Below are 12,295 nucleotides of genomic sequence, written 5' to 3'. Positions count from 1 at the left end.
CCACGGCAGGCACAGTGGGGCCAGGATGAGCAGGAGCAGCAGGTAGGAGCTATAGGCAGCGTTGGACTGTGGATTTCAGCCTAATCTCTGCAGGCCACTTAGAGGGACCCCACTCGTGCACGAATTCGTGCACTGGGTCTCTAGTGGTTGTATAAGTTATAACACTTGCTAATAATAAGGATGTACTAGTATGATTGTTGCAACACTCCAGGCATTGTGCTAGGAGCTTTTTTTTTTAAATATATTTTATTGATTTTTTTACAGAGAGGAAGGGAGAGAGATAGAGAGCTAGAAACGTCAATGAGAGAGAAACATCGACCAGCTGCCTCTTGCACACCCCCTACTGGGGATGTGCCCGCAACCAATGTACATGCCCTTGACCGGAATCGAACCTGGGACCTTTCAGTCCGCAGACCGACGCTCTACCGCTGAGCCAAACCGGCTTTGGCGTGCTAGGAGCTTTTTGTACTTGATTCTACAAGAGCCTGATACTGTAAAGTACTCACAGCAAAAGAGACTCAAGTTCAGAGAGATTAATTAACTTGTTCATGGTCACCCATTCAAATCAGACTCAAACTCTTGTCTTATCTGATTCCAAAGTTTTAACTGATTGTTTTTTTTTATATTCAATTAATATGCATTGAGTACATTATGAATTTATTTAATAGATATTTGTATATTCTCGGGATACAGTGGTGAAAAAACAAAGTATTTGTTCTCATGAAGCTTATATTCTGTTATACACTAGACTGCAATGCCAAGAGATGAAAGGATTTGTAACCAATCTTTAAGAAGTTGTAAGCTAGTAGCTAGACAGAAACAGAAAAAAATCTAATGCCTTTAGATAAAACACTGCATTGGGGTTTGTACAAAAGGGGAGTGGGGACCCAGTAAAAGACACTTTTAAATTTCATCTTGGTACTAATTGATAAGCTTACCAAATGGACAAAAATGCATTCATCCTATGAAGAAGGAGCAACATATATAGAAACTAAAATGTGAGAGAGTATAGCTTGTTTTAGAAACTGAATTATTGCTATTATTACTACTGTAGTGCAAATTACAAGTGGTGGAGATGTGGCCAGAAATAATTTTGGACATTATAAAGGGCCAGGTCATAAAAGACCTTGTATAGCATATAATAGTTTAATTTCCTATCACTGAACAGAAGGAAAGCCCCTGAAAATTTTTTAGCAAAGGAGTATGATTGACATACGAGTACTAGAGAGTTGTGTCTGGCAACAATCAGGAGAGATTTCAGGGTGCTGTGACTCAAGGCAGGGTAAAAAAGAATGAGGGCTTGAAGTTGACTAGTGGCAGTAATTATAGAAATGAGGGATGAGCTATCAAAAATATTTAGATCTAGATTTGATTATTAGTTTAAGGGAGAAGGGAAAATTAGAGACCTAGAATTTGTATTTGGGTAAATGAATGTGTTGATGGGATGATGCCATTCACTGAGATTGAAAACATAGGAGGAGGTTGCAGAAAAGGTAAATTGTTCACCAAAATTCATGTACTATATTTTTTAGAATAAAGCTATCACTGTGAAATGAATATATTTCAGCCAAGGAACATATTTCCTAATCTTCTATTCATTTGAGTGCAGCTACGTGGCTAGATCTCAATTGTGGGATGTTATCAGATGTGAGATGCATAATTTTCTAGGATTGTAAGAACTGAGAATTCCTTTTCCAGTGTTATTCTTTTAATGGCCAATGGCACTGAAGCCCTAAGGGATGTTTGGAGCCACAGATGGGAAGGACTGGGCTTCTAAATTACCAGTGGAAAACATTGATGACCAGGAAAACTCATTTTAGATTATTACCTGAGAAAAAAGTGTTTGCACATTATTCATTTTGTGATTTAACCCCCCCCCCCCAAAACACACACACACACACACAAAAAAAAAAAAAAAAAAAAACCAAGAAAAAAACAAAAAACAAACAAACAAAAAAACAAACCAAAAAACATAGTGTGACTCTAGCTATTATAAATAATACTGCAATGAACATAGAGGTGGGGATAACCTTTTTAAATTAGTTTCTTCATTTCCATCAGAAAAAAACAACCCAGAAGTAGAGTTAATGGATTATATGGCAGTTCAATTTTTAAATTAAAAAATATATTTTTATTGATTTCAGATAGGAAGGAAGAGGGAGAGAAAGATAGAAACGTCAGTGATGCAGATGCAGGTCTTTAAAAAAAAAAAAATCAGGTACCATATGTGAAGTCCAAACCATTTTTTTTCCAAGGAGGAGCTTGGAGTTGTGGGTTCCCTCCCAAGTGATTGCCTCTCCTGGCATTGAGTTTATTGTGAAATATGTCTCAGCATCTTAGCCTGTCCTACCCATTTTGATATGTTTTTGTTTGTTTGTTTGTTTTGTTTGTTTGTTTTGTTTGTTTTTAAAAATCATTTGCTTGGTGTGTAGCAAGGAGTCTCTTAGATTTTGGGATTTCTTTCAGAGAAAATTGTTTCTTATGTAGCTACAGATTCAGTGTGTCCGTTGAAGGAGGTGAGATCCTCTGATGTCACCATATTGATCTGAAACATATTTAAAGTAGCAGAGGAAAAAGTTTAAAGATAATTGTTTAAATGGTACTTTCTTCACTGGAGAAATGAAGACACATAGAACTTCAGAATTCAAAGAAGAGGGGATGCCACACTAGAAAACCTGTACATGGTGGTTTGTAACACTTCTACATAAATGGTTAATATAAAATGTAAAGAATGAAACCTGCTTAGCAATTAATATATTAAATATGAAGGGGTGATTTTTAAAAAAAATCAAGATTTAAAGAATATAAATTGAGAAGGAAAATAATCTATATATTTTTTTAAAATGTAAAATATAATAAAGGTTAAAAAAAAGATATACATAAAGAAAATATATACGTAGTATTGGAGCAAGGACAGAAAAGTTGCCTATTCAGAAAAGAGGAGATATAGGGTTACTGATCCACACCACTTAATCCTGCTGGGCTGGCATTGTGAAGGCTTACTTTCTAAAGGATGGAGGCATTTCTTGAACAATTCATATCTTCTCTTTAGGATGCTCTTCTTTGTCTGTTATCCTCTAGCAACAGATCTGAAGTGGGCATAGGAGTGTGTGCCAGCTTTGGAATCTGTGTGTTCCTGCTACAAGTTTGGGGCTTGAGTTTTTTTTGTTGTTGTTGTTTTGTTTTTTAAGTTGAACATACAAGACTTTAAGAATGATTGGATAGTGGGGTTGGATCAAAGGCTCTGCAGAATGAAGTTATTTCTGGCCTCAGGCTGTTAGGGACTCTATCTTTAGCTGGTGGTTTCCATATTTGTAGTGTATGGTGATCTTAGACAGCAGAAGAGAAGAGGAAATGGAGGATTTCGGAGAATGTTTTTATGGCCCAGGGCTGGCAGTGGTATATACCCCTTCTGCCCATTACCAGAACTTAAATTACATTTCCAAATCTACTTCAAAGGAGGCTAGGCTATGTAGTCTAGTTGTATGCCTCAGAGGAGAGGAAACCTGTGTTGGTTGCAACTAGATAGTTTCTCCTTTATCCCACCTGTCTGTCTATCTAAAACTGTATATATCTCAGAGAATTTATATTATCTATAAGTCCATGATACATTTGCCAAAATACGTAACTCATGTAGTAAATCACAAAGTCCAAGAGATTTATTTATCTAAAGAGTGATTGACATCATAGCTACATTCTCTAATAAAAATTCATCGAATTAGAAATCAATAACAAAAAATGATGCTTAACCTCCCTTACTTTGACACTAAGAAACACCGTGGTTTTAAAAAATAAAAAGAATGAAAATAAGTTATAAATTATATAGAAATTGGTGGAAACAAAACCAATGCTGTGCTCTACAAAAAATTTATATCTCTAAAAGCTTTTATTTAAAAAAAACAAATCTGAGAATGAAAATAACAGAATAAATCTTCAAACAGCTTAATATCGTTGTCTTTTTTAAATTGTATTTACTCTGTACCTAAAGCCTCTCCTGTTAGTAATCCATTTCTTAGCAAGTATTTATTCTTTTGCTCATGAATCTAGAGCAATTTTATTTGTTGTTCATCACAGGCTAATATTTCTACTTTTTTTAAAAAAAATCCTTTCTGTTCAATTAAAGTCATATGAAGGAAGAATACTGTAGAAATGAATTGGTGGAATGAAAAGGGAGATATAAGTGGACATTATTGTATATACTTGGGATTTGTTAAAAATTTTTTTCTTCTAGAATCTGATTGGAGAAGGAGGAACATGTTCTATAAAAGGTGCACCAACATCTACAAAGAAAATCTTTAACAGTAAGTAAATTTTATTATAAAAAACCACATTGAAATAGAAATCAGTTCATTTAATGCTTTTTAATAAATGTTTTGCTAGCTAGTACATTTCATAGTTAACTAAGTATATAGTAGAAGTGCAATTGACCTTTTAAATTTTTTTGTAAAATATATTACACATGATAAATACACAGTTTAACAAATAAAATGGATATCTTTGTACTCACTTTGTAGTTTAAGAAATAATGCATAACAAATACTTTTGAATATCTTCTCAACTGCATTACCTCTTCTGCCCCCTAGGGGTAACTATTATCCTGACTTTGTTTTTTGTGATATTACACACACTTCTATTGCTTGGTTTTGAACTTTCTACAAATTGAGGCAAACTATTTTTTTGCAACTTGCTTTTTTGTTGTTGTTGTTGTTGTTCATCCAGTACTATATTTTTAAGTTTATCTACTTTGAAATTTGTGACTCTAGTGATTTATTTATTTTAATATATTTTTATTGATTACATATTGGATGCTTTCAGTCATTTTTTTTCATGCAGTTTAGATTGTACAATGAAGCTTCAGCCTACATAATATCCTATATAATAAGAAAGGAATATGCTAATCATTCATTACGCCCTGAAATGTAATGACCGGATCACAGATCTGCAGGAGGATGGGGCAGTGAACTAGTAAGTGGGAGGCAGATTGCTACAGGAGGGCAGGACAGCAAGGAAGCAGAAGGCAGAGAGCTACAGGAAGGCGAGACAGTGGGCAGAGAGCTACAGGAGGGTGGCAGCAACCTACTAGTGCATGGATTCGTGTGCAGGGCTACTGGTTTACTATTTAGCAAATATCTGGTGACTTGGTACTTAAAACTTGACTTATTCCTCTTTCCTGCAGGTTGACACTTTATTCATGAAAAATGGTTCATGTATTAGAAAAAATGCGACCTATTTTGCTCTACTCATTTCTTTCCTTATGTATGTACTATTATTTTATTTGTAGAGAACAACTCTTTTAAGTATAGAATACACTCACAATACCCTGACAGAAACACAAGCTGCCAAATGCCCAAAATGTTTACTAATTTTGCAAATGCTCTGCAGTGTGTTAGTTAAACTGAAGTTCACCAGTAAATATCTTTTGCTTATGTATATGTTTTCTAGAGATTTAATAAATTCCATTCTTCATAAATTAAATCTATATTTTCAGATAATGATTCTTCACAGAGTAGTCAATCTTCCAGTTACTCTCCAGGGCCAACAGATAGTTGTTTCAGTTCTAGTTCAGAGATGGTAAGTTATGCCACCCTACCTTTTGGGAGGTTATTAATATATGCTCTACAATTTTGAATTATTTGTATTTTTCCTTTTACATTCTGAAAATAGTAGTTGTACTAATAAATTGTAGAAATAAATGTAAACAAAAATTTAAAAATGTAAGAATATAAAATATAAAATTAAAATGTAAATGAGCATAATTTATTCATATTTATAACAGTGATGAATGTGTTCATTGTTATTTACAAAAGTCATTCTTATCAAGATGTGTGTGAGTGTTTGTATAATAAAGTTGTGTTTATTTTAAACGATTTTCAAAATAATCCACTCACAATAATCGAAACCCTAAAACAACCAAGAATACATACAAAAATAAAGTCTCAAGACTTATATGAATAATTAGAATGATGTCATTTTCTGAGTGGGAATGTTGCATTTCTTTTAGATCACAAGCATAAATGGAAATCTACTTTATTAATGCTTCCATCCTTTTCTTCTTTAATATGTTTTATTTTTACTTATTTATTTTTAAACTCTTTATTGTTGAGCATATTATAGATGTCCCTTTTTTTCCTCTCCTTCACCTGGTTCCTGCCCCACCCCAGGTCTTCACCACCCTGTCTGTGTCCATAGGTAACGCATAAATGTATATAAGATCTTTGGTTAATCGCTTATGTGTCCTGTTTCCTCTACCTTACTTTTATTCATCCTGTAGGTCTTAGCTTAAGTATGTCACTTCTTCTAAAGGTTCCTCAATGTAAACCAAAAAGGTCACTTCTTGGTTCCTCAATGTAAATTAGGCCCTTCAGTTATGGTCTCAAAATGCTTCAGACGTGTTCTTCCTGTTTGTAATTAAACATACATGTGTATGATTATTTGATTAATGTAATTTCTACCCATGAGAATTATTGCTGAAAGAGGGTAGTTATCATATATGCTCCATTCACATTGCAGATGCTAGTGAATATTCATTTCTTGAATAAATACATTTATTGAGGTTGTTTTCTCTAATTTGTGCCAGCCAGTCTCGATGCTATTTCTTGGGCTTGCTTTTTCTATTTCAGTGCCAACAGCTCAGGAATTTTAGTTTTTTTTTTATGTTAACTTTGCTTTTTTCTCTAGCTTGAATAATAAATAATATTACACAAGATTTTCATAAAAGACTAGTAATTAAAAGATAAATTTTTCATGAAGTTGAAAGATTCAAGCTAGTAAATTGAAATCTAGGACTGTAAAAAGCTCTTAAAATTTAACTTTTTATATAAGTTATAATATTTATTGCTATTTAACTTTTCTTTTAGCTATTTGATTTCCTGTTTGTTGATTATTCTCCTTAAGTTATGTTTTATGAAAATAGGCCCATAAAAGTACAATATAGATATTTTTTACTTCCTAAGTCAGTGAATGAATAATAGAAGCTTTATGTGCTAGCTATTTATTTCAAAATTACTTCTACCCCACTCTTTTAACTGGTTGAAGATTATGCTGTATACTATTTCCTCTGCATGGGTAGGGAGATGATGTAGCATATAAGAGACAAAATTCCTTTATCTTTTTAAACTCATTTGTATTTTTACTACAAGGGTTATTATTGTTCTTGTTATTTTAAAATTTCATAACCTTGATTTTTCAAAACGCAATATCCATCTTGATTTGTAAAAGTCTTTTCTGTTTTGAAATTTTCTATACTATGAATTGGTGCTTTGAAGTGATTGAATGATTTTTTTAAAATTTAAGCATCATTTACAGAAAAATTACTAATTTTTTTTAGCCATCTGATGATGAAGATCAAACATTGCAGAAAATTGAAGATTCAAGTAGAAGATCCATCAAAACTGAAGAAACAACTAATAATTTTTATTTAGAAAGGATGCCAGAATTTCCACTTGATAGGATTATTAAAAGCAATGACAAAATTCATAAACAAAATGAAAGTTTTCACCAGGTCTCAATGAAAAATAACACAGATCAGTCTGCACAGTCTCAGAGTAATTCAACACATGTATTACAAGACCAAACCAGTAATAGCTGCACTGTACAGTTTGTGAGATGTGATGCCTGGGTACAAACAGAGAGTGAACCTGTAATCAAAGAAAGATTAGATGCTGCCATACAGTGTGATATAATTTCACAGTGTAAATGTAGAAGTAATGAGTCTTCTCTTTGTAATGTTGAAAGGTGCAGTGAAAATATTAAGGCAGATACCACTGGAGGGCAGGAAACCCTTAAGAACAACTAAAATTCTTAAAAAATCTGCCTGATTCAGAATTTCATCACCATAGTATAGAAGGAGAAAATGTAGCTGAATGCAAGGCAAAAATATTCAGAGGATATATTTATGGTTTGTTTTAAAACATTTTAATATAAGTTTACATAGATATTTAATAGCTTTAATATATCTAAGTTTAAAGAAAAATATATACATTTATCATTTTTATGGTAACTATTCAATATATTATTTGCTTCTATTTATGGATTAAAAATGTTTTAATTGCTTCCTTTCTTGTGCACTTTAAAAATTTAGTGTAGTCACATATTTAGCAAAAATGTTCTCTTCCAAGATTTTCAGACAGAAAATAATACCAATTATATCAAATATATTTTATAACCTTATAATAATAATTTTTTAGCTACTATCTTAAATATTGTACCCTCACTAAGAATTCTGGCATTAATTTTTAGATAAAATATATTTTCTGTTTTGTTTGGATAACATTTTTGTGGGTACATGATTACTAAGGAAAATGTTATTCTCTTTAAGATTAAAAAAATGTGTCAATGCTTTTATTAAAAAACTGTTCAACATTGGAAAAATGATTTATGTTCACTAATTTTAAAATAGCTAAGGTTTTCACCTGCATAAATATTGTATTAGGATTTCTCATTTATAAAATGTAGGCTTTGTTTCCACAATTATATTTATTTTTTGTGTCAAGATTTTTAATGTTTGTATTCTAAAATTGATATTTGTATGGATATATTACAAAGAGCCCAGCAGGGGGCGTTCTGATATTTAACTGAACCAAAAAGAAAGTCGCTAGGCATTTCTGTGCCTTTAATGAGAATGATTATTAGATACTGCATTTTTACATGCCTACATATCAATCAATGATTTGTGTTGCAGAACTTATTTAAAGTATAATGATTTAGAAACATCAACAACTAATGTTTAAACAGTAGTAGTCTTTAGGTTTTTAGCTAGTTTAAGGAAGTTAATTTTGTTTCTTCAGAGAGCACAATGAGCTCAAATAATTTTCTTCAAGCATAGTAATCAGCTTGTGGAAAGGAGAATACAGTTATCTGATCTACATATATAGTTTTTCAAAAGGCCAGATTTTCATCCTGATATTAAATGAAAGGTATTCCATTGATTATCCTGAGCATTATTTTGCAAACACACAAAATAACATAGCAATGAAGACGAATGTATAGATAAAATATATTAGAATAAGATTGAGCTATGAATTTTTGTTTGGCTTCAACTAGTAAATAAACTTATTTTTCCTTAAATAATTACCTAAGTCTAGCAGTATTGAAAGCACATTTATTTCAGAAGCCCAGATGTAGTTATATTATTATGATGATTTGGAAGTTAAACTCTGTAAGATGAAGAGAATATCAGGACTTCAGTGCGTTGACCATACAGGTAAGTAAGATGCAGTGTAGTAAAGAATTTAAACTTGCCCAGAAAGGGGTCTAACCTTTGCCCTGGGCTTTGGGGAGGTAATCTCTAAACCCTTGAAATGTCATGCCTGATAGAAGTGTCTGTCTGGGAATATTGGGTCAGGCCAGAGAGTAACAATGTGATTTAGGATGGGACTGAGACAAGCAGTATCATCTCAACTTCTTGAAGGGGCTAGAAACTCTGATCGGCCACCTGTGCAGTCAGCCATACCACTGTGATGGAACTCCAATGAAGACGACACCAAGGCTCAGGTGAGCTCCCTGGTTGGCAATATTCTCTGTGTTGTTACACATTGATACCAGGAAAGTAACTGTCCATGCCTCCACGGAAGGGGACAATTGGAAGCTCTGTATTAATTACTTTTCTAGACTCTGCCCTATATGGCTTTTACCTAGGCAGGTTTTAGTCTGGGTGCTTTTCCTGTCATAAACTGTAGCTGAGAGTATTAATAGCTTTCAGTGAGTCCTGAGTCTTTCCAGCAATTACCAATCTGAGGCTGCTCTTGGGACCCTTGGAAAGGGTAGTTTTATGGACTGTTCCCTAGCTAACTTTATAGTTAGTACTAACTCTTTAGGGGCTTTAAGAGTTAAATATATTTAAAATATATTTACAGGAAAGTAAGTATAGAATTATAAAATAAAGAAGACATCTCATAATAGAATAGATTATAACATGCTTCTCAAATACAGTACTGGTTTAGCTTTTCTCTTAGTGAAACCATTTAATGAAAAAAAATTAATTGAAACAGCTTTCTTTCCGTATTTGCAATTTAAGGTTTATAAAACAAAGTAAATCCTGGCTAAAGTTTGTCCAAATGAAACAAAATGGAAAACTTAATAATGATTATGCACACATTTGTAATTAAACTGCCAATCACAATGACTTCAAATAAGATACTATACATTCAGTAGTGGAGTCGGTGCATTATTTTGGTTAGCATCAACTACTCTAGGAGGTTGCTGTCTGAAATAATATGAGGCTATCATTAGAGAGAGTCTTGTGTAATTCACTTTTATAGCACCATAATTATAATTTATTCATGTAATTTCTTGGTTAATGTTTATTTTCCCCATGATACCACATACAGCAGTGTAGCAAATGCTGTCGGTGCTCTGCTAATATTTCCTTGGCCTGTATCATTTTAATACATGCCAGCCTGATTTCCAACTGCTAATACCTTTGCTATTTCCTTCGGGGTTTCTCTGGGCTGCAGACACCTGCTCTGCCTATGCACGGGCAGGCAGGACACACCCGGAAGTAAATGCTGTTGGAGAGCAGTCTTTTTTTTTTATTTTATTTTATTTTATTTTATTATTTTATTTTATTTTATTTTATTTTATTTTATTTTATTTTATTGTTTAAAGTATTACATATATTAGTACATATATCTTCTTTTTTCTCTTATTGACCTAGAACAGTGACGAGTTGGAGTTGGTGAATAAATACCCCAGCCCCTGTCTCTTGGATAGAAATACTTCCCCCAGAAGCATGTTCTACAATACTGGCCCTAAGACTGTTGAATCAGAATCTCTGGGAATGAGGCTCAGGAGTCTGTGCTTAATAGCAGCTGTTCTTACAGAGTTCCTCAGAAAAATTAGGCTTCTGTTGCATAGAATGCTCTCTTGCTTGGTAATAAAGCCCTTATTTGCTTTCTTCCTTTCCTGTCTGTCTCCTTCAGTTCCATAGCCTCTGAAGAGTCTCATACACACGTGAATGTGATTCTGGACTTTGAACCTATGTCTGGTGAGACTTTTGCAGATGTGGGGTTATTTTGGGAAGTGGGCAGTGTATTTTACATGAAAGGAATATAATTAATTTGAGGCCAGAAGTTATGTTTGCAATTTCTTTGGCTCTCCTTCCATAAAAGGTGGAGTCTAGTTGCTCTTCCTTTGATATGGGTGAACCTTATGAATGGCTTCTAACAATCAAAAAGAGGTGGAAGTGATGTTGCATGACTTCCAAGACTATGTTATGAAAATGATATAGTTAACATTTTCTTGTTCCCTCTTTCAGGACACAGCTCTTTGTTGCCCTGAGCTGCCATTTAAGAAGTCTGGGTACTGTAAAGCCTCCAGGTTGGCGAGACCATGTGGAAAAACAATATAGAGACAGATTAAGACTCCTGAGGAGCCCAGCTTTCCCCGCCCCGGCCTTTTGGGTTTTCCCAGATCCAGATGAGTGAGTGACACAGTCTTCTGCTTTACAAATTCCTGGCCAAAGATGAATAGAAATAAGCCAGCCCTGCTAGATTGAATATTTGTGATCAAAATGTGTTCTTTTAAGCTACTAATAGCTTTGAGGTGGTTACATTAGATAACTGGAACAGCTCATGTTTATATGTCTTGTTGTCCACTTTTCTACATTTACTGTTGAGAGCAAGACCTCCATTTTGCACTAGTATTTTAAAAAAATGTATAGGGTCTAGCCTGGTTGCCATGGCTCAGTGATTGAGCGTTGACCTATGAATCAGGAGATCATGGTTTGATTTCCGGTCAGGGCACATGCCCGAGTTGCAGAATCGCTCCCATTCCTGCAGGAGGCAGCTGATCAGTGATTCTCTCTCCACTGATATTTCTCTCTCCCTTTTCCTTCCTCTCTGAAATCAATAAAGATACATTTAAAAAAAAAAAAGAGTAAAAATGTATGCGGTCTAAAATAATGCTTTTCACACAGTGGGCTCTCAATAAGCTCATTTTATGCTATTAAATGAATTGGAGCAAAACCCAAACTTCATGTATCTAGCTTTAACTTTTAAAGCAGCTTCATTCTAGAAAAGCAATTGGGTCACTTCACATTTCCCCTTTGAATCTGTTCTTGTTGCTTTATTTACCTTAGTTACTTCTGACTGTGGCTCTAGTTCATGATTCTAGTTTCACTTTCACTTCACCTTGACTTTAATGCCATAACTTCTGCCTCATGGCATATGATAACTATTTGAATATATTGAACTATATGTATATTTTATAGGTCCAGAGCCACTGTATTACTTGGAATTGTATCTAGTACATAGTAAGCAGTCAGTTATTGTTTGTTATTGATTAACCTTAACTGTGA

The 12,295-nt window shown here is 33.7% G+C and overlaps 1 protein-coding gene across 1 annotated transcript in view; it reads left to right on the top strand.

Annotated features, from left to right (window-relative positions):
* REDIC1 (regulator of DNA class I crossover intermediates 1) overlaps positions 1 to 7,795 on the top strand; it is a gene marked incomplete at both ends in the record, with an annotated part of 42,425 nt that extends 34,630 nt beyond the window's left edge. Inside the window, 3 exons of the mRNA XM_084878276.1 lie at positions 4,232 to 4,301; positions 5,489 to 5,571; positions 7,328 to 7,795. Coding sequence (XP_084734402.1) covers positions 4,232 to 4,301; positions 5,489 to 5,571; positions 7,328 to 7,795 — 621 coding nt within the window. The remainder of the gene's footprint in view (positions 1 to 4,231; positions 4,302 to 5,488; positions 5,572 to 7,327) is intronic.
* Between the last annotated feature and the right edge of the window lie 4,500 nt (positions 7,796 to 12,295).

This window comes from Pipistrellus hanaki (assembly GCF_964339955.1).
Source record: "Pipistrellus hanaki genome assembly, chromosome: 3".
In the NCBI taxonomy this organism is placed as follows: domain Eukaryota; kingdom Metazoa; phylum Chordata; class Mammalia; order Chiroptera; family Vespertilionidae; genus Pipistrellus; species Pipistrellus hanaki.
Note: the sequence above shows the minus strand (reverse complement) of the source record. Positions and strands in the feature narration are given on the sequence as shown.